Source organism: Symphalangus syndactylus, chromosome 13 (assembly GCF_028878055.3).
Source record: "Symphalangus syndactylus isolate Jambi chromosome 13, NHGRI_mSymSyn1-v2.1_pri, whole genome shotgun sequence".
Lineage (NCBI taxonomy): Eukaryota > Metazoa > Chordata > Mammalia > Primates > Hylobatidae > Symphalangus > Symphalangus syndactylus.
The window spans coordinates 36,241,172-36,261,874 of record NC_072435.2 but is presented as its reverse complement, the minus strand read 5'-3'; the positions used below and the strand labels follow the sequence as shown (position 1 = coordinate 36,261,874).

The 20,703-nt window shown below is 54.1% G+C and overlaps 2 protein-coding genes across 7 annotated transcripts; one reads left to right on the top strand and one right to left on the bottom strand.

Moving 5' to 3' along the window:
- Window positions 1-3: 3 nt before the first annotated feature.
- Window positions 4-13,716, top strand: ANGPTL6 (angiopoietin like 6). Of its 4 annotated transcripts, XM_063616040.1 has the most exons (8): window positions 4-146; window positions 1,068-1,201; window positions 3,523-3,611; window positions 9,580-10,171; window positions 11,213-11,393; window positions 12,204-12,391; window positions 12,465-12,735; window positions 13,295-13,716. In XM_063616040.1, the coding sequence occupies exons 4-8, from the start codon at window positions 9,590-9,592 to the stop codon at window positions 13,483-13,485; spliced, it is 1,413 nt and encodes a 470-aa protein (XP_063472110.1). In that variant the 5' UTR covers window positions 4-146; window positions 1,068-1,201; window positions 3,523-3,611; window positions 9,580-9,589; the 3' UTR covers window positions 13,486-13,716. The 4 variants fall into 4 exon arrangements, with proteins under 4 accessions (XP_063472110.1, XP_055093409.1, XP_063472109.1 ...); XM_055237434.1 differs by lacking the exon at window positions 1,068-1,201 and having other exon boundaries at window positions 29-146; XM_063616039.1 differs by lacking the exon at window positions 4-146 and having other exon boundaries at window positions 398-1,201; window positions 3,523-3,574.
- Window positions 12,836-19,928, bottom strand: SHFL (shiftless antiviral inhibitor of ribosomal frameshifting). 3 transcript variants are annotated; one of them, XM_063616074.1, is made up of 9 exons: window positions 19,607-19,928; window positions 19,009-19,132; window positions 18,761-18,810; window positions 16,371-16,409; window positions 16,018-16,167; window positions 14,702-14,805; window positions 14,425-14,471; window positions 13,720-13,984; window positions 12,836-13,622 (listed from the first exon to the last, which is right to left on the bottom strand). In XM_063616074.1, exons 1-8 carry the CDS (start codon window positions 19,625-19,627, stop codon window positions 13,752-13,754), a joined length of 768 nt encoding a protein of 255 aa, XP_063472144.1. In that variant the 5' UTR covers window positions 19,628-19,928; the 3' UTR covers window positions 12,836-13,622; window positions 13,720-13,751. The 3 variants fall into 3 exon arrangements, with proteins under 3 accessions (XP_063472144.1, XP_055093411.1, XP_055093412.1); XM_055237436.2 differs by having other exon boundaries at window positions 14,425-14,579; window positions 19,607-19,926; XM_055237437.2 differs by having other exon boundaries at window positions 12,836-13,984.
- Window positions 19,929-20,703: the final 775 nt, after the last annotated feature.

Genomic DNA, 20,703 nt, shown 5'->3' with positions numbered 1-20,703 from the left:
GCCAGTTTCTAGGGAGATCGGGGCGGGGCTACGCGGCTCCGGGCTGCAGAGAAACTAATTCGCCGGTTCGAATCCTGCTTTGGCCCATTTACTCCAGCTGGGCTAAAACCACTTTCTGCATTCCGAGGCTCCTAAAATATCCCAAAGTAAGGCTGATAATGTCCCCCGGGCCCACGAATTAGGAGCGATCATGTATGCACAATGTTGGGCGCTCTGCCGCCAAGTACTTGGGGAGAAGCCACCGGAGGGAATGACTGTGGCAATCATTCATTTTCGTCCCGCAACTCCTCTGGGCCAGTTGTCCTCCCTGGGTACCCCTGTCTGCAGACAGGCTGAGGGATGGAAACTCCACATCACCTTCTGGAAACTCAGGGCAAGGCGGGCGTTTCGTGAATAACTCGCCCCCTCCTTCTTTCCGCTCAAAGCCTCAGTCTTGGCCTCAGGCCTCTGGCTTCTTCCCCAAAACCTTGTAGTGGGGGGAAGGGACACCCCCTCGCTGGGCTGAACATTACTCTCCCCTCCCCCATCGGCCTCCTCTCCCTCCTTGCTCTCTCTGGCACCCCAATTCTTCCTCCTCTCCCCCAGATGTGTCTCCCCTCCCCCTCGTCTTCCCCCTGTCTCTTTCTCCCTCATGTAACTTTGTCTCTGTCATCAGTTGTCTCTTTCATCATTTATAACTAAAGATGGAAACTAAAGAAATTTCCTTTCTCTGTGTCTGGCCCCATCCCTCTTTCTTTCTTCTCTTCTGCCTCCCTGTGTCTCTCCCCATCTTCCCATCTCTCTCTGTCTCTCCCCATCTCCCCGTCTCTCCCTATCTCTGCCATCTCCCTATGTCTCTCCCACCTCCCTATGCCTCTCCCATCTCCATCTGTCTGACTCTGTGTATTCTTCAGCCCCTCTCTGTGACTTACGAAGTTCCCTCCCTCTCTACTGCCATTGGGGAAGCCAGAAGGGGCTGAGGGTGGGGGGCCGAGGGGCCCAGTGTGGGGGCCCCAACCCAGGCCCAGAGCCCAGCCTGGCAGCCTCTCTCAGATCTGGGACGACCATTTCCTCTTTCAACCCTGGAGTCCACTCGAGTTACTCGGGAGCTCAGGACGGTGCAGACCAGGAGAAGGAGGCGGCTCTCCCAGCCTGTGGCTGGTCGTCGGTGGGGCCTTCAGACAGGTCTCGGACCCTGGGCCTGGGCTCTGCGGGGCTCTACGTGAGTTTCTTTGTACCCCTGGGAAATGACTGCTTGGTTACTTCCCCCAGTTCCGTCCTCGTGTGATTTGACTTGTGTGAAAATGTGACCGAGTGTGTGGGAGACAGATGGGGACCTCTGTGGTGTGGTGGATAGGTTTCCGGGTGTCACCTGTGTGTACCTGTTTTGTATCTGTGCACTACTGTGTGATCACAAGAACCAGGATGTGGACAAGCCTGACACACAGATAAAGACCCACTCAGCCCACCCCATTTCCCTTTAAGTTGTAATGTGTGTGTGACCATATTTGGAACGTACAGTTGTTGCCTGAAACTGTGTTATGTTTCCAGCTGTGTCTTTTTTAAAATTTTTTTAATCAACGAGATATCTTTTATTTATGAAAGCATAGTTCCAATGCAGAAGTCAAGCTTTATAGTTATATATTAGGATAGGTTCAGATCCAATATGACAATGTTTAGCAGTAACTTTAACATGTTAAACCTCTGATTCCTGAATGTTTTTCTCACTTAATATATTCTCTCCAATGACAAGCTGGTGTGCTTGGCTTCTTATGCTGAAAAATATATGCCTGAATTCTATAACAAGGTATTAACAAAATCATGAATAGTTAATTAAATAAGTGCCAGCACTACATAGAACTTACTGGCCACCAACTCAGAACCATAAAACTACACACACACACACACACACACACACACACACACACACACACAAAGAAAGATAGCTATCACTGTACATATGAATACTGTCCAGGATATCAGATCAATTATCAAATCCAAGGTCTCTGGTGTTCTGCCTTACACTGTTGAATATATGAATGCTTCTCTATTATACTGACTTGTATTATTTTCAACAAATAATTACGTGGACTCAAAATCTTACATTTTTATTTCTTTTCTTTTCTTTTTCTTTTCTTTTTTTTTTTTTTGAGACAGAGTCTTACTCTGTCGCCCAGGCTGGAGTGCAGTGGCTCACTGCAACCTCCACCCCGCCGCGTTCAAGCGATTCTCCTGCCTCAGCCTCCTGAGTAGCTGGGATTACAGGCGTGGGCCACCACGCCTGGCGAATCTTTGTATTTTTAGTAAAGACAGGGTTTCACCATCTTGGCCAGGCTGGTCTTGAATTGCTGACCTCGTGATCTGCCTGCCTCGGCCTCCCAAAGTGCTGGGATTACAGGCGTGAGCCACTGCGCCCAGCCTTACATTTCTATTTCTAATTATAAAATCCAGATTAATCCAGAAAACATAAATCACATGTAACTGAGGTAGGGTTTTCACTTTAAGAATATACTGCTTCTACCACAATTTAAAATTTTACAGCTGTGTCTTTTATATTTATTTTTATTTTTATTCATTAATTCTTCAATTTATTATTTATTTATTTATTTATTTCTGAGATGGAGTTTCAGTCTTGTTGCCCAGGCTGGAGTGCGTGCAGTTGCTCGATCTCGGCTCACTGCAACCTCCGCCTCCTGGCTTCAAGCAATTCTCCTGCCTCAGCCTCCCGAGTAGTTGGGATTACTGGAGCATGCCACCACGCCCAGCTAATTTTTGTATTTTTAGTAGAGACGGGGTTTTAGCATGTTGGCCAGGATGGTTTCGAACTCCTGACCTCAGGTAATCCGCCCGCTTCGGCCTCCCAAAGTGCTGGCTTTCAGGCATGAGCCACTGCACCCAGACTTTTGCTGGGTGTTCATGTGTGCGTGCGTGTGTGTGTCTTTGTGTCCGCTCTGTTATGTGCCCATATGTGTGTGACTGCTGTGGTGCACATGTGTGAGTTTCCGAGTCAAGCTACCTCGGCTGGCTCCTGTCCTGGTCTCTTTTTGGCTGTGTGACCGCAGGCAAGTCGCTTACCCTCTCTGAGCCTCAGTTTTCCCTGCCGTAAAATGAGGGTACATACAGAATCCAGCTCAGGTTGTGAGGATCAAATACATAAAAGGTGTGGAGAGTTTAGAGCCAAGCCCTACACACGCTGAGTCCCCAGAGATGTTCCTCATTCTATGTGTGGTGTGTGCGTGTCTGGGGCTGGGATCACGCCTGGCTGTCCTGGGGCCTGCAGCCTCCCACACTCTGGGCTCTGCATTGGAGTGTGTGGGGGAAGGGGAGGGATGTCCAGGACACTGACCTGTGTTATCAGGCTCTGGTGGCCTGGGCAGGGGTGTCTGGCAATTCTGTCTCATTTCTCACTCGGGAAATGCTAAATATTTATAGTTTGGGCTCCTGGGCCCAGCATCCCAGCTCCACTCCCAGGCTCTGGGGGCTGGGGAGTGGTTACCAAGGTTCCTCTCTCCCTCTGTCCCACTGCCCTCTCCCCTTCTCTAGCTCAGAGGCCCCACTGGACCCTCGGCTCTTCCTTGGACTTCTTGTGTGTTTGGTGAGCTTCGCTGGATTCAGGGTCTTGGGCAACAGAGGTGAGGGGGTGGGAAGGTAGGTGGAGGTTGATTCTCACTGTGGGGAAACTCCGACCATAGCTTGGCTTGGGGGCCCCCAGGCCATCCTGCCACCCCAGGCTGAGAGTGTGAAAGGCAGTGGGTGTTATACATATGTCCCAGTTCTGGGGGGTTGGTCAATCTCTGTTGTAGGGGGTGGGGCGTGTCAGTGATCAGGAGACAAAGAGAGGACCCCACCCCCGGACCCTTGTGAGCTCTGCTTGGTGTCTGAGTCCGGAAGTAAATGTGGCCATCTCCAGCCCAGAACCCTCCATGGCTCCTACCTGACTCAGAGTAAAACCCAAGTCCTCCTCCGGGCCCACAGGACCCTTCACACTTTGCCCTGTCACGTCTTACCTCCTTCTGCTTCCCTCCTCTCTGTTCTGGCCTCATAGACATTTCTGCCATTTCCTTTTTTTTTTTTTTTTGAGACGGAGTCTCGCTCTGTCACCCAGGCTGGAGTGCAGTGGCGCGATCTCAGCTCACTGCAAGCTCCACCTCCCGGGTTCACGCCATCCCCATGCCTCAGCCTCCAGAGTGGCTGGGACTACAGGCACCCGCCACCACGCTCGGCTAATTTTTTTTTTTTTTTTTTTGTATTTTTAGTGGAGACAGGGTTTCACCGTGTTAGCCAGGATAGTCTTGATTTCCTGACCCCGTGATCCACCCACCTCGGCCTCCCAAGTGCTGGGATTACAGGCGTGAGCCACCGTGCCCGAACTTTTTTTTTTTTTTTTTTTGAACCTTGCTCTGTCGCCCAGGCTGGAGTGCAATGGTGCCATCTTGGCTCACTGCAACATCCACCTCCTGAGTTCAAGCGACTCTCCCACCTCAGCCTCCTGAGTAGTAGCTGGGATTACAGGCATGCATTACCATGCCCAGCTAATTTTTGTATTTTTAGTAGAGACGGGGTTTCACCATGTTGGCCAGGCTGGTCTTGAACTCCCAACCTCAGGTAATCCTCCCGCCTCAGCCTCCCAAAGTGCTGAGATTACAGGAATGAGCCACCGCTCCTAGCCCCTTTCTGCCATTTCTTGGGTGCAATCTCAGGGCCTTTGCACCTGCCTGTTCTCTCTGCCTGGAATGCTCTTCCTCTTCTCTCTCTTCCTTCAGGTCTTTGCGAAAGTGTCACTTATCCTTTATTTTATTTTTATTTTTATATTTAGTAGAAATCGGCTTTCACCGTGTTGGCCAGGCTGGTCTCAAACTCCTAGGCTCATGCAATCCTCCTACCTTGGCCTCCCAAAGTGCTGAAATTACAGGCATGAGGCACTGTTCATGGTCAAGTGTCACTTCTTCTGTGAGGCCTTTCCTGAGTCCTCTATTTTATTTTTTTGAGACAGAGTCTCTCGCTCTGTTGCCCAGGCTGGAGTGCAGTGGCGCAATCATGGCTCACTGCAACCTCTGCCTTCTGGGTTCAAGTGATTCTTGTGCCTCAGCCTCCTGAGTAGCTGAGACTACAGGTGCGTGCCACTACACCTGGCTAATTTTTGTATTTTCAGCAGAGACAGGGTTTCGGCACGTTAACCAAGCTGGTCTCAAACTCCTGGCCTCAAGTGATCCTCCCGCCTCAGCCTCCCAAAGTGCTGGGATTACAGGCACCTCGGCCTCCCAAAGTGCTGGGATTACAGGCGTGAGCCAGCACACCCAGTCCTGATTCCTCTATTAAATGTCCCCCACCCCCAGGACTGTCACCCCCTTTCCTTTTCCATTTTTCTGCTGAGCACGATTACCCTCTGACCTACCTAGCGGCTGTTTGACTTATTTCTCTGTTCTCCCAACTTGAATGTCAGCTCTGCAAGGGCAGGAATTTTGTCTGTTTGGGTTAAGGCTGTGTCCTCATTGCCTAAAACAGCATCCCTGGCACACAACAGACACTCAAGGCATCTGTGGTTGAATGCATGAATGAGGCAATGTGTGCTTGTACAGGCATCAAGAAGTGTAGGTTTAGGGCCGGTGTGGTCGCTCACATCTGTAATTTCAGCAGTTTGGGAGTCCAAGGTGGGAGGATCACTTGAGCCCAGGAGTTTGAGACTAGCCTGGGCAATACAGTGAGACCCCCTCCCTACAAAAAAGTAGCTGGACATGGTGGTGCGCACCTGTAGTTCCAACCACTCAGGAGGCTGAGGCAGGAGGACCACTTGAGTGCAGGAGTTGGAGGCTACAGTGAGCTGTGATTGCTCCACTGCACTCTAGCCTGGGCAACAGAGCCCAACTCTGTCTCTTTTTTTTTTCTTCTTTTTTTAGATGGAGTCTCACCAGGTTGCCTAGGCTAGAAGGCAGTGGTGCAGTCTCAGCTCACTGCAACCTCTGCCAGGTTCAAGCCATTCTTCTGCCTCAGCCTCCTGAGTAGCTGGGATTACAGGCATGCGCCACCACGCCCAGCTAATTTTTTGTATTTTTAGTAGAGACGGGATTTCACCTGTTGACCAGGCACCCTGTCTCTACTAAAAATACAAAAATTAGCTGGGTGTGGTGGCACATGCCTGTAATCCCAGCTACTTGGGAGGCTGAGGCACAAGAATCGCTTGAACCCGGGAGGTGGAGGTTGCAGTGAGCTGAGATTGCAGAGCGAGACTCCGTCTAAAAAAAAAAAAAAAAAAAGAGGGGGTGGGGGAGAGAGAGAGAGAGAGCGAGCGAGCTTGTATATGGAGGTACAACCCTAAATCTGCTGTTCAAGGAGCACTGCTGAGACTTGAATAAGGATAGGAAGGGAATGATGTTAAATTGTGAACAATGTTCCAGGCTGCAAAAACAGCAGGTACAAAGGACCTGAGGCTGGAACTTGCTTCGTGTGAGGATGGGCATGGGAGGAGTGAGGGCAAGAGAGGATATGGCAGATAGTGCAAGCTTTTTTTTTTTTTTTTGAGACGGAGTCTCGCTCTGTTGCCCAGGCTAGAGTGCAGTGGCACTATCTCGGCTCACTGCAAGCTCCACCTCCCGGGTTCATGCCATTCTCCTGCCTCAGCCTCCCGAATAGCTGGGACTACAGGCACCCACCACCACGCCCGGCTAATTTTTTTGTATTTTCAGTAGAGACGGGGTTTCACCGTGTTAGCCAGGATTGTCTCGATCTCCTGACCTCGTGATCCGCCCGCCTCCGCCTCCCAAAGTGCTGGGATTACAGGCGTGAGCCACCGAGATAGCGCAACTTTTTTTTTTTTTTTTTTTTTTTTTGAGACGGAGTCTCACTCTGTCGCCCAGGCTGGAGATAGCGCAACTTTTTATGGACCATGGGTGGATTTGGGCTTTTCCTCTAAAGGAGGTGGGAGCCAAGAAGGATTCAGGGCAGAGGAGGGAGGGAGGGAGGTGAACTGACTCAGATGTTCACAGGCGCCCTCTGGCTGCTGTCAGGGAGACTAGACCTGGGGTTGAGGATGGAAATCCAGAGAGCAGGGAGGCAGCTGCTGTCATCCAGATGGTGTCTCGAGCTGGGAATTCAGGGAGGGTCTGGGGGCAGTGGGGAGTAGCGGGGACGTGGAGGAATTCAGGATCTAAACAGAAGAGCAGACAGGTCTGGCTGATGGATTAGATCTGCTGAGATGGGTTGGATCTGCTGGGATTTTGGTCCCAGGACGTGGAAGATGGGGTTTCCAATATCCGACTGATGGGAAGGCAGTTAGTGAGACGTTTCCCCCACCCCACCTCACCTCCTTGCACCCTGCTCCCTTTGCCTTTTTTTTGTTTGTTTTTGTTTTTTGTTTGTTTTAGACAGTGTTTTGCTTTTGTTGCCCAGGCTGGAGTGCAGTGGTGCGATCTCGGCTCACTGCAACCTCCACCTCCCAGGTTCAAGCGATTCTCCTGCCTCAGCCTCCCAAGTAGCTGAAATTTCAGGCCTGTACCACCACACCTGGCTAATTTTGTACTTTCAGTAGAGACGGGGTTTCACTATGTTGGTCATGCTTGTCTCGAATTCCTGACCTCAGGTGATCCATCCACCTTGGCCTCCCAAACTGCTGGGATTACAGACATGAGCCACAGCACCTCGCCTCCCTTTGCTTTTGCTTTAACCTCTCCCAGGTTGCTTTAATACATCAGGCAGGGTCCAGTCTCAGAGCTTTTGCACTTAGGTCTCCTCCTCCACCAGGCCTTCCCTTTAGGCAACCCCCTCCTCTCAAGCTGCCCCTGCACAGACCTCCATATTCTTTACCTAGTTTGCTGTTTTTTGTTATTGTTTTGTTTTAAGAGACAGAGTTTGCTCTGTTGTCCCCAGGCTGGAGTGCAATGCTGCAATCATAGCTCACTGCAGCTTCAAACTCCTGGCCTCAATCGATCCTCCCGCCTCTGCCTCCCAAAGAGCTGGGATTACAGGTGTGAGCCACTGAGCCCAGATTTACGAAATAGTTTAAAAATTAGCAGGGCATGGTGGGTCACACCTGTAATTTCAGCATTTTGGGAGGCAGAGGTGGATCACTTGAGGCCAGGGGAGACCAGCCTGGGCAACATAGCAAGACCCTGATTCTACAGAAAATTTAAACATTAGCCAGATGTGGTTCTGTGCACTTGCAGTTCCTCTTTTTTTTTTTTTTTTTTGGTAGAGACATGGTCTGGATACATTGCCCAGTCTGGAGTCTGGCTTGAATTCCTGGCCTCAAGCAGTCTTCCTGCCTTAACACAGGCCTGAGCCGCCTCACCAGTCCTACTGTTATTTTTATTTTTATTATTTTATTTTATTTTTTTTTTGAGACGGAGTCTCGCTCTGTCACCCAGGCTGGACTGCAGTGGCGCGATCTTGGCTCACTGCAAGCTCTGCCTCCCAGGTTCACGCCATTCTCCTGTCTCAGCCTACCGAGTAGCTGGGACTATAAGTGCCCGCCACCATGCCCAGCTAATTTTTTGTATTTTTAGTAGAGACGGGGTTTCACTGTGTTAGCCAGGATGGTCTTGATCTCCTGACCTCGTGATCCACCTGCCTTGGCCTCCCAAAGTGCTGGGATTACAGGAGTGAGCCACTGCGCCCAGCCCTACTGTTATTTTTAGCATTTAACATTGTCTAATATACTCTATTCATCCTATACAGTACGTATTTTTTTTGCCCACCAGGGGAGGGATTTTTGTCTGTTTTGTTCCTAAATGTATTCCCAGTGCCTAGAAAGGGGGCTGGCACACATTTGTGCCTAGTGACTGCTTTTTTTTTTTTTTTTTTAGACAGAGTCTTGCTCTGTCGCCCAGGCTGGAGTGCAGTAGCGTGATCACAGCTCACTGCAGCCTGGAACTCCTGGGCTCAGGCGATCTTGGGATGACAAGCCCTTGCCACCATGCCCAGCTAATTTTTGTATTTTTTGTATAGACAGGGTCTCTCTGTGTTGTCTAGGCTGGTCTCCAACTCCTAGGCTCAAGTGATCAGCCCGCCTCGGCCTCCCAAAGTGCTGGAATTACCGGCCTGAACTGCCCCATCAGCCTTGTTTTTGTTCTTATTTATTTATTTTTGAGATGGGGTATCACTTTGTTGCCCGGGCTGGAGTGCAGGGGAGCGATCTTGGCTCACTAAAGCCTTGAACTCCTGGGCTCAAGTGATCCTCCTGCCTCAGCCTCCCGAACAGCTGGGATCAGAGGTGTGCACCACCACGTCTGGCTAATTTTTAATTTTTTTGTAGAGACAGGGGTCTCCCCATGTTGCCCAGGCTGGTCTCGAACTCCTGGTCTCAAGCGATCCTCTCGCCTCGGCCTCCCAAGGTGCTGAGCTTGCAGGCGTGAGCTACCGCTCCTGGCCTCCCTGTCGAATGAATGAATGCATGAGATGCGTCATCCGGCCTGGCGCCAGGAGCTCGGTGTTGAAGCCAGAGTGGGATCACCCTGGGGCACTCCAGCCGCGGGGGGAATGAGATGGGGACTGGAATTATGAGCCCGGGACACCGCGGGTGTAGACGCGCGCATCCCCGCGTGGAAGCAGAAGGGTCTGCCTGGGCTCCAGCACCCCGTCTTCCTCCCATTTCTCCTCTGCCTGCAGGTCCGCCGCGATGGGGAAGCCCTGGCTGCGTGCGCTAGAGCTGCTGCTCCTGCTGGGCGCGTGGTGGGCGCGGGCGGGCGCTCCGCGCTGCACCTACACCTTCGTGCTGCCCCCGCAGAAGTTCACCGGCGCCGTGTGCTGGAGCGGCCCCGCGTCCACGCGGGCGGCGCCCGAGGCCGCCAACGCCAGCGAGCTGTCAGCGCTGCGCATGCGCGTCGGCCGCCACGAGGAGTTGTTACGCGAGCTGCAGAGGCTGGCGGCGGCCGACGGCGCCGTGGCCGGCGAGGTGCGCGCGCTGCGCAAGGAGAGCCGCGGCCTGAGCGCGCGCCTGGGCCAGTTGCGCGCGCAGCTGCAGCACGAGGCGGGGCCCGGGGCGGGCCTGGGGTCGGATCTGGGGGCGGAGCCTGCCGCGGCGCTGGCGCTGCTAGGGGAGCGCGTGCTTAACGCGTCCGCCGAGGCTCAGCGCGCCGCCGCCCGCTTCCACCAGCTGGACGTCAAGTTCCGCGAGCTGGCGCAGCTCGTCACCCAGCAGAGCAGTCTCATCGCCCGCCTGGAGCGCCTGTGCCCGGGAGGCGCGGGCGGGCAGCAGCAGGTAACCTCGCAGCCTCCCCGCAGAACAGCATCGTCTGTGAAATGGGGCTTTTGCAACCCCACGATCTCTTATCCACAGTTCTGAAATCCGCAAAACCCTGAAAACCGGATTCCTACTCGCCCTTTCTGATAACTTATTTGTGTCAAAAAGTGACTGGTGGCTATTTATAGTCTTTACTTAACCACTTAATGTGAATAGTCATAGGATCCTATAATTAAGCATATCATTATCACGTAAAGACCAAAACCCCTTTAGGAGTGTTATGTATATTCTATAACACATGCATATACATAACTCTCCCTGTGTCACTGTGTCTAAATCCAGCCGTGTTATTCTGAATTCTGGAACGTGTCCGGGTCTGGGTTTGGGATAAGAAAATGTTGCCCTGTGACAGTCCCTACATTACAGGGTTGGTGAGAGGAGTCAGTAAGTTAGATACTGTTGGATGTGTTCTTATTATCCCTACTTTACAGAGGAGGCTGGGGCACAGATCAGTTAAGCCATGAGCACCAAGAGCCGGTATTTAAGCCCAGCTCCGTCTGCACTTTATTTTTTTAATTTTATTCTTGAGATGGAGTCTCACTCTGCCGCCTAGGCTGGAGTGCAGCGGTGCGATCTTGGCTCACTGCAACCTCCACCTCCCAGGTTCAAGCGATCCTCCTACCTCAACCTTCCGAGTAGCTGGCATTACAGGCGTGAGCCACCATACTCAGTTAACTTTTTTTGTATTTTTAGTAGAGACGGAGGTTTCACCATGTTGGTCAGGCTGGTCTCGAACTCCTGACCTCAGGTGATCCACCCGCCTCGGCCTCCCAAAGTGCTGGGATTACAGGCGTGGGCCATCGCGCCCAGCCTGTCTGCACTTTAAAGCCAAGTTGTTTAGCTTGTGGGGAGGATCATTCCTAGGGCTGGGACACCCCCACTGCCAGATGTCCAGGTCATTTGGGAGCTGGGAGATTTATCCACCATTTCTGCCCCTGAGACCAGGCCTCCTGGCCTGAGGGTTAGTGCAATTACACCTGACTTTCTCTGTCACCCCAGGTCCTGCCGCCACCCCCACTGGTCCCTGTGGTTCCGGTCCGTCTTGTGGGTAGCACCAATGACACCAGTAGGATGCTGGACCCAGCCCCAGAGCCACAGAGAGACCAGACCCAGAGACAGCAGGAGCCCCTGGCTTCTCCCATGCCTGCAGGTCACCCTGCTGTCCCCACCAAGCCTGTGGGTGAGTCAATATTAGGGCTGAGGAATTGTGGGTAGAGGAAAATTGAGGAGTCAGGATTTTAGTGGCAGATTTCTCTCATTGTGAGAGGACCGGAAGAAATGATACTCTTATTCTGATTAAAAATAAGACCAAACTTCTAAGGTGTGAAAATAGGAGAAACAAGAAATAGAAGAGGAGGGACTCTTATTTTAGTGAGGCGATGGTAGATTTAGGACTGCTACTTTGGTAATGGTGAGGAGACCATAAAAAACTAGGGTTTAAGAACCCCAGAGTTAGCCGGGCACGATGGCTCACGCCTGTAATCCCAGCACTTTTTGGGAGGCCGAGGCGGGCAGATCACGAGGTCAGGAGATCAAGACCATCCTGGCTAACACGGTGAAACCCCATCTCTACTAAAAATACAAAAAATTTGCTGGGCATGGTGGCGGGTGCCTGTAGTCCCAGCTGCTCGGGAGGTTGAGGCAGGAGAATGGCGTGAACCCAGGAGGCAGAGGTTGCAGTGAGCCCTGATCGTGCCACTGCACTCCAGCCTGGGCAACAGAGTGAGACTCCGTCTCAAAAAAAAAAAAAAGAACCCCAGACTTGACATTTCCTCTGGTTAGAGACAAGGGACCCAGATTCTTAGGTAAGGAAATGGCTATTGGAGCTCGGATTCTGGTGAGGAAATGGGAGAGGCAGGACTCTTTGGTAGAAAAGTAGGAGAGGCAGGACTCTTATTCTGGTGAGGGGACCTGTGAGAATCTCGACTCTTGCTCCAGTAAGGGATTGGTCAGCCCAGGCTGTGCCTCCCCCATATCCCTGTGCCCACAGGCCCATGGCAGGATTGTGCAGAGGCCCACCAGGCAGGCCATGAACAGAGTGGAGTGTATGAACTGCGACTGGGCCGTCATGTGGTGTCAGTATGGTGTGAGCAGCAGCTGGAGGGTGGAGGCTGGACTGTGATCCAGCGGAGGCAAGATGGTTCAGTCAACTTCTTCACTACCTGGCAGCACTATAAGGTGGGCACAGGTGGGCAGAGGCAGGGAAGGGGAGGGAGCCTGTTCTGGCTTCCTGACTTTCCTGCCCTGCCAGGCGGGCTTTGGGCGGCCAGATGGAGAATACTGGCTGGGCCTTGAACCCGTGTATCAGCTGACCAGCCGTGGGGACCATGAGCTGCTGGTCCTCCTGGAGGACTGGGGGGGCCGTGGAGCACGTGCCCACTATGATGGCTTCTCTCTGGAACCCGAGAGTGACCACTACCGCCTGCGGCTTGGCCAGTACCATGGTGATGCTGGAGACTCTCTTTCCTGGCACAATGACAAGCCCTTCAGCACCGTGGATAGGGACCGAGACTCCTATTCTGGTAAGGAGAACTCTTATTCTGGTGGGAGGATAGGGGAGGTGGGACTCCTTGTGAGGGAATGAAAGGAGGTAGGGTAGGTAAGACGCCCCTTTGGTAAGTATCAGGATAAGCAAGCTTTTATTCTGTCAAGAGAACAAAGGTCAGGACTTTTATCCTGGTGGGAAGATGGGGAGTCCAGATTCCTTCTCTGATGAGGCAAAAAAAGAATCAAGACTCCACGTGAAGGGCAGAGGGTGAGAGCTAGTACTCTTATTCTAGAAAGGAAGTAGATAATTTTCTTTAATAAAGGAACGAACGGTAGACTCCTAGTTTGCAGAAAAGGTGGGAAAGGTGTGACTTGTACTTTGGTAAGGAGATAGGGAAGGAATTAAGGCTATTACTCTGAAGAAAGTTGGGGGGCCAGGGCTCCTATTTTTTTGCTGAGGAGATGGAAGATCAGGGCTTGTATTCAATAAGAATGGGAGGGGCCAGGGGATGCCTGGCAAAAGCCTTGCACTGTGAGGTGCGGGTAGAGGCTTTTATTCTGGTGAGAGGACATGGACTCTCTCTCTCCCCTCAGGTAACTGTGCCTTGTACCAGCGGGGAGGCTGGTGGTACCATGCCTGTGCCCACTCCAACCTCAACGGTGTGTGGCACCACGGCGGCCACTACCGAAGCCGCTACCAGGATGGTGTCTACTGGGCTGAGTTTCGTGGTGGGGCATACTCTCTCAGGAAGGCCGCCATGCTCATTCGGCCCCTGAAGCTGTGACTCTCTGTTCCTCTGTCCCCTAGGCCCCAGGGGACATTGGTCAGCAGGAGCCCAAGTTGTTCTGGCCACACCTTCTTTGTGGCTCAGTGCCAATGTGTCCCACAGAACTTCCCACTGTGGATCTGTGACCCTGGGCACTGAAAATGGGACCCAAGAATCCCCCGTTAATATCTTGGCCCCAGATGGCTCCCCAAGGTCACTCATATCTTATAATAACACAAAGTAGCCACAGACCGTGTCTGGTTTGTATCTGCACCCGGCAGGGGTCACTCCCTGGGCCCGCCCTCCTCGTCCTCCACCTCCTCCTCTTCTTCCTCCTCCTCCTTCAGGTCCTCCAGGATGAGGTTGTCCAGGTCTTCCAGGAGGCCGCCCTGGCTCAAGCAGGTGGCCACAGTGGAGCCACTGCTAATGTGAGGGTTGCTGGGGTGGAGCACTTTGGGCAGGTGGTTCTGCTTCCGGCTCTTGGGGTGAGCACAGGATGTCCCAGGCACGTGGGGCTCTAGGGAGGGAGAGGTGCTGCAGACATGGGGCTGGAGGTCCCATGAGAGTCTGGGGAGGAGGGGACTTAGGCCACCCGGGGCTCTAGGGAGGAGCTGAGACCACAAGATACGGGGACCAGCGCAACTGGACATTCAGGGATGTCAAAGATACAGGAGACCCGGGGACATGGGGGTCACCTGAGATTACAGGGGACAAAACAGGGGCCCCAAACCCAGAGACCATGGGGGCAGAGGCCATGGGGACCCTCAGGCATGGGCCACTGGGGTGAAACCTCAGAGCCTCGTGGGCAAGACCACGGAGACTGGGGGGGTCATGGAAGCCATGTGGAAGCAGTGGCTGCTGCTGTGGGAGATGAAGTGGACTGAGTGGAGATTTGGGGACTTAAAGGCACAGAAGGGGACAAAGACTGTCCAGGCTGCTGGGGGAGAAGAGCCTCACCTCGCCGGTTGTAGCAGTCGGCAGCTGAGCAGGAGTGAGTGTGGGTGCTGCGGCGATCCGGGTCCCGGTCCCAGCGCGGGGGGAGGATCCGTGTTGGATACACGGGGAAGCCGCACCCGTAGCAGGGGGACGGGGACCCCATCTGTGCCCAGCCCCTGGGGGCGGGCAGGGCTGTGAGGGTCCGAGGGCGAGGCTGGGCCAGGGTGGGGCCAGGGCAGGGAGGGGCAGGGCTGGGGTAGGGCAGGGCTGAGGGGGAGCTGGGGGTCAGCGCCCTCACCGGAAGTTGTGCCGACACTTCGGGCAGTGGAACTCAGCCAGGCCCCACATCTTGTCAGCTGGCACTGGCTCGTAGCGCTTCCGGCATTTCCGGCACCGGGACACCTGGTGGTGGTGGGGAGGGAGGTACAGAGAGGGGACCAAGGATTGTCAGAGGTGTCTGAGGTTGGGGTCAGGGCTAGCAGTGTGCTGCAGTGGCTGGCCTCAGCTTGAGCAACCCAACTCAATCAGTGACTTCACGTGGGTAGCCTGATATTGACCATGGTGGGAATATTTACACCACAGAAATTGGCAAACACTACACATCTTGGCTTCCTGCCTCTTTTGCAAGAACTAGTTAAGCATTGACCAGAAGTGAACTACTGGTCAGGAGGTTCAGAGGCCAGATTTGGGGCTGTGTTTTTGAGGTCAGATTTGGTTTCTTTTCTTTCTTTCTTTTTTTTTTTTTAGAGACAGAGTCTCGCTCTGTCACCCAGGCTGGAATGCAGGGTTGTGATCATGGCCCACTGCAGCCTCGACCTCATCCCCACCTGCTCAAACTATCCTCCCACCTCAGCCTCCTGAGTAGTTGGGACCACAGGGACACATCACCACTCCCAGCTAATTAAAAAAATTTTTTTTTGCCAGGTGCAGTGGCTCATGCCTGTAATCCCAGCACTTTGGGAGACTGAGGCAGTAGATTGCTTGAGCCCAGGAGTTTGAAACCAGCTTGGGCAACATGGCAAAACCCCATCTCCACACACACACAATAAAAATACAAAAATTAGCCAAGTGTGGTGACACAGGCCTGTAGTCCCAGCTACTTGGGAGGTTGAGGTGGGAGGATCACCTGAGCCCAGGAGGTGGAGGCTGCAGTGAGCTACGATCCCGCCACTGTACTCCAGTCTGGGTGACAGGGCGAGACCCCATGTCTTCAAAACAAATTTTTTTTTGGAGACAGGGTCTCGCCCTGTCACCCAAGCTGGTCTCAAACTCCTAAGTTCAAGCGATCCTCCCTACTTAGCCTCCCAAAACACTGAGATTGCAGCCATGAGCCACTGCGCCTGGTCAGGCTTGATTTCTGTAGTAGCTGTTCAATTGTGGGTCAAGGGTCAGGCTCTGGGGTAAGGAGGTATTGGGCTTCTCACATTTAAGGTCAGAAGTCCAGTCCTGGGTCAGGGGTTGGGATCAGAGATCAAGGCTGAGCTCTAAGTTTGGACGTCAGGGATTGGACTCTCAGTGATTGAAATCCTTAGGTCAGAGGTACAGTCACTGAGGATGGGAGTCAGGAGTGGAGTTCGGGACAGTCAAAGTCAAGGTTAAGTTTTGGGTCATCACCTCCTTCCGCTGGGGCACACGGCGCCACCAGACATGGTCGCAGGAGGAGCAGGCAAACTGCCGGTCCACAGCAGGGATAAGGTCATCCTGGGCACGTTGAAACATGCGTAGGTTGGCTTCTGTCAGTGGCAGGAGGGAGGTCGCCACTGCCTGTGGAATGGGGCAGGTGGGGATGAGGTGGGGGGGGTGTCACCCCTTCTGCACCAACATGAGCATCAGCCCTCCTTTCCGTACAGACGAGTCCTCTTCCTGCCCCAGTGAATATCTCCCCTCCTGCCCTAATGGACATCCTTCTGTGCCTGCAGATGTCCCCCTCCCCACTTCCCCATCCCAAGCCCTAGCCACCAACTCACCTGAATGTCCCGGTCCTGTTTCATATCTTCTGGTGGATCCTGGGTGGAGATAGCAGGGGCAGAAACTGGGGATGGGGCTCAGGCCTCTTTCCACCCGTTTGCTGGGGGAGGCCCCCGGCCGCAAGGAGAGTAGGGTGCCCCTAACTCGCCAGGAGCTCACAGAGCACTACTCACTTATTGAGAGCCAGGTGTGTGGCCTCGGCTGTCCTCATAGCAGCCCTGAGAAGTGGGCACACCTGTTACCTTATTGCTCAGATGGGGAAACTGAGGCTTAGGGGAGGGCTTGCCTGAGTGAGGCCAGCCTGACCCCGTACTGACTTCCTGCCTGCAAATGCCACATGCTTGTTGGTGTTGTGACATATCGCCCCTTTGAGGCCACGTTGTGCTCGGCTAAGTGGTGGGGATCTGGATTGTGAGAGATGTGGGTTCGAATCCCAGCTGTATCACTTCCAGCTGTGGGGACTTGGGCAAGCCACTCCCTGCCCCCTGGGTTCCCACTGACAGGCATGTTAGAGCCCAGGCTCTGACTCCAGGTGGCCAGGGTTCAAATCGCAGCTGCCACCTGCTTGCTGGCAAGTGACTTCAGCTTCAGTTTCTTTGTGAAATGGGGATAAATAATAGGACCTGTCTCCTGGGGTCAATGTGGCGATGAAATAAATCAATTCCTGGAGTCTTGCCATGTGGGAAGTACTCAATGAATGCTACCCTCTGCTAATATTATTATTGTTATTATTATTATTATTATTATATTTTTGAGACGGAGTTTCGCTCTTGTCGCCCAGGCTGGAGTGCAATGGCACAGTCTCGGCTGACTGCAACCTCTGCCTCCCAGGTTCAAGTGATTCTTCTGCCTTAGCCTCCCAAGTAGCTGGGATTACAAGCATGCACCACCACGCCCAGCTAATTTTTTGTATTTTTAGTAGAGAAAGGGTTTCACTGTGTTGGCCAGGCTAATCTCGAACTCCTGACCTCAAGTGATCTGCCCACCTCAACCTCCCAAAGTGCTGGAATTACAGGCGTGAGCCACCACACGTGGCCCCTCTGCTATCATTTTTATCATACTTTTATATGTATAAATGTAGACTATGATACATGTTTTATTATACTCTGGTTTTGTTTGTTTGTTTGTTTTTGTTTCTTTGAGACAGAGAATCGCTCTGTCTCCCAGGCTGGAGTGCAGTGGCGCAATCTCGGCTCTCTGCAAGCTCCGCCTCCCGGGTTCATGCCATTCTCCTGCCTCAGCCTCCTGAGTAGCTGGGACTACAGGGGCCCGCCACCACACCCAGCTAATTTTTTTTTCTTGTATTTTTTGTATAGACGGGGTTTCACCATGTTAGCCAGGATGGTCTCGATCTCCTGACCTCATGATCCACCTGCCTTGGACTCCCAAAGTGCTGGGATTACAGGTGTGAGCCACCGCACCTGGCATTTTTTTTTTTTTTTTTTTTTTGAGACAGAGTTTCGCTCTTGTTGCCCAGGCTGGAGTGCAATGGCGTGATCTCAGCTCACTGCAACCTCCGCCTCCCGGGTTCAAGCGATTCTCCTGCCTCAGCCTCCCGAGTAGCTGGGATTACAGGCATCCGCCACCATGCCCAGCTAATTTTGTATTTTTTAGTAGAGACGGGTTTCTCCATGTTGGTCAGGCTGGTCTCAAACTCCAGACCTCAGGTGATCCGCCCGCCTTGGCCTCCCAAAGTGTTGGGATTGCAAGTATGAGCCACCGCGCCTAGCCTATTATACTCTTTAAGGGCTCTACACTGAGCCTTTCAGGCAGGCTAAATCCACAGTGTTCCCATCACCAAAGCTGTCAAAGAAGCAAAGTAGCCATGATGCACCTGTGCTTCAAAGCCATTCATTCATTCATTCATTCAACACAAGGGTTCCGTTCCCCTGCCTCTCTCTCCTCCCCAATCCTCTGCTCATCCCAGCCTTTCTAGAGACTGCCACTAACAACCCTTCCCCACCTCCCAGCCTTTGCTTATGCCATTCCCTCCCCCACCCCAAGACCCCTGCCTTTCTTTCCCTTTCCCCTCCCAGGGCTTACTCCTCCCCATCCTTTAAGACTTGGTACCTCCTCCTCCAGTAAGTCTTCTCTGACCTCTGCGCCCCCCCTACGATGGCAATAATCCTGGCTCCTTTCATTGTCTAGTTTCATGGCTCTCTCCCCCATTGAATACAATCAGCACATAATGAGCGCCTACTGTTTGCAGGCTCCCTGGCCGGACAAATGATGGAGAGGTGAAAAAGTGAGATTGGGTGATGAGTTATGGACAGACAATGCCTGGTCCCTCCTGTTTCAGAGGAGGGTCAGTCACCATGAACGGGTCGGGTCCCCCCTCTTGCTTTCCCTCCCGTGACCCGGTCCTTCGCGAGGGGAGGGGACAGGTTACCTGGGCATCCAGATCGTTACTTAGTTCTTGACCATCTTTTTGCTTTACCCCTGCGGGGAAGAGTGCGTATAAGGGAAGGGCCCTTGAAGGGTCTGTGGGAGTTCCAGGCCACCCAGAGCCCCGACGCAGAGCCTCCCCGAGGCTGAGACCTCCGGGGGAGGTGATCTCAACGCCTCTCCCTAGGCCACGCCCCCTCGGCGCTCCCACGCGCGGTCCCCGCACCAGGCCTGGGACCCCCGCAGCCTCACCGTACACGATGGAGCGCCCCACTCCCGTGTGGTCGCTGCCAAATTTCCTCATCAGAGCCCCCGCCTTCTTGGAGGATACCTTCCCATGAAACTTCTCCCGGAGGCGCCGGACGCTCTTCTCCAGCTGGGATGGGGACAGGGGGGTTCCGGTGGGGGAAGGGGAAAGGCAATCATCCCTCCCCCACCTCTAGGCAGGGTTCTCCCGGCCCGAACTTGACCCTTGGTTTTGGCCTCCGCTGCCCCCCCCCTTTCATCCCTCTACGGCATTTCCTGGAAAAAGCCAAAGTCCCCACAGTGCTTTGGAGGAGGGCGCAGACTGGGGCGAGCGTCCCAGCCTAAGGTGGGGGGGAGGCCAGGTTATCTCTGGCCTCTGACCTTTGACCCTGCAGCCCCCGCTTTTCCTCGGGGAGGCCTCATTTCGCTCTGGGGAAACGTGGGAGTCACTTTCCTTTTCAAGGGGGGCGAGCGTCAGGCAGGGGTAAGGATCTGGGGTTCTAGGATGGGGGTCCCCAGGAACTGCGAAGCCCCCTCCGCACCTCCTGGCCGCTCCTCGGGGTCTGTCGCGGCTGCCCCTGGCCCAGCTGTAGCCATCTCTTACCTCTACACCTTCCTGAGACATGGTGGCGGCGGCGCAGTTCCCCGTGAGGGTCCGCACTGCGCGGCTCAGCCGCCCCCCTACCTGGGCGCGCCCGTCGGTCCAGCAGCCGCGCAGGGCAGGGGGCGGTGCCTCGGGGCCGGCTCCGCCCTTCCTCCCCGGCCCCTGTTTCGCTTTCGATTCAGGGGGGACGGGGCGCGCTGGCTCCGCCCTGGCTCCGCCTCTGGTCTTGCTCCCCAAACCCAGGCGGGCGCCCCGGGTCTGCACCCTGCGGCGGAGCGCGCAGACCTCGGACGGGGGAGGCGGCGCGGCCTCTGCAGTCGGTCACATGTCCCCACGCTGCGCGGGGTCCGCGTCTTCACGTCCCTCGTGGGGGCGGGGCCGCATCGGAAGGCCGCGGCGAGGCCCCGCGCCCCCCCACCCAGCGCGCGCTCCCCCAGTTCATCACCCTCCTCTCTGTCCTCCCTCCTTCCCCGGGAATCTGGCGCTCATGAGGACCTGGGCCCTTTTCCTACCCTGAGTCTCTGCCCTAGCTACGGTCACCTCTCTGAACCTCAGTTTACCCCTCTGTGAAATGGGGAGGATCCTGGTGTCTACATCATGGAGTGGAGTATGTGCCAAGATTCCCGAGTGGATCGCCTAATAGCGCCTGGCTTGCAGTAGGCGGTCAACTAGTCACTGGGCCACCTGCTGTGTGCCCTTGATAGAGGCAGGCAGTGCGTGTGTGGTTGGGGGGAGCGGTGCTTGAGAAAAGTACAGATTCTTGGTCTCTAGTAGCCCAGTAGAATCCAGCTGTCTGAGGGATCCAGGGCATCTGCAATGGTTAAGAACCCCGTGGGCCGGACAATTCTAACCCAGTACAGGGCGCATCGGGGAGCCCTTAGGTGGTGGGGCTCTGGCCCAGCCTGGGGACACAGAGATGGCAACTTCATTGGAGGAGGGGATGCTTTGTACAGTCACTGAAATTGGAGGTCTTAGCTAGGGGAGGAATAGAGTGGGGAGATAAGACAGCCGTGCAGAGCCCCCAAAGCAAGACTAAGTCTGGGGTTTTTGGGCAAGGGCTTCTCAAGCCCAGCACTCTTGACACTTTGGGCTGCCTA

Coding starts and splice junctions, on each gene's coding strand:
- SHFL (XM_055237436.2), bottom strand. CDS start 19,627: ATGTCTCAGGAAGGTGTAGAG. Junction 14,580..14,701: donor AAGTGTCGGCACAACTTCCG/GTGAGGGCGCTG, acceptor GCCCGCCCCCAG/GGGCTGGGCACAGATGGGGT. Junction 13,985..14,424: donor CGACTGCTACAACCGGCGAG/GTGAGGCTCTTC, acceptor CTCCCTCCCTAG/AGCCCCACGTGCCTGGGACA.
- ANGPTL6 (XM_063616040.1), top strand. CDS start 9,590: ATGGGGAAGCCCTGGCTGCGTGCGCTAGAGCTGCTGCTCCTGCTGGGC. Junction 10,172..11,212: donor GCGCGGGCGGGCAGCAGCAG/GTAACCTCGCAG, acceptor CTGTCACCCCAG/GTCCTGCCGCCACCCCCACT. Junction 11,394..12,203: donor TGTCCCCACCAAGCCTGTGG/GTGAGTCAATAT, acceptor CTGTGCCCACAG/GCCCATGGCAGGATTGTGCA.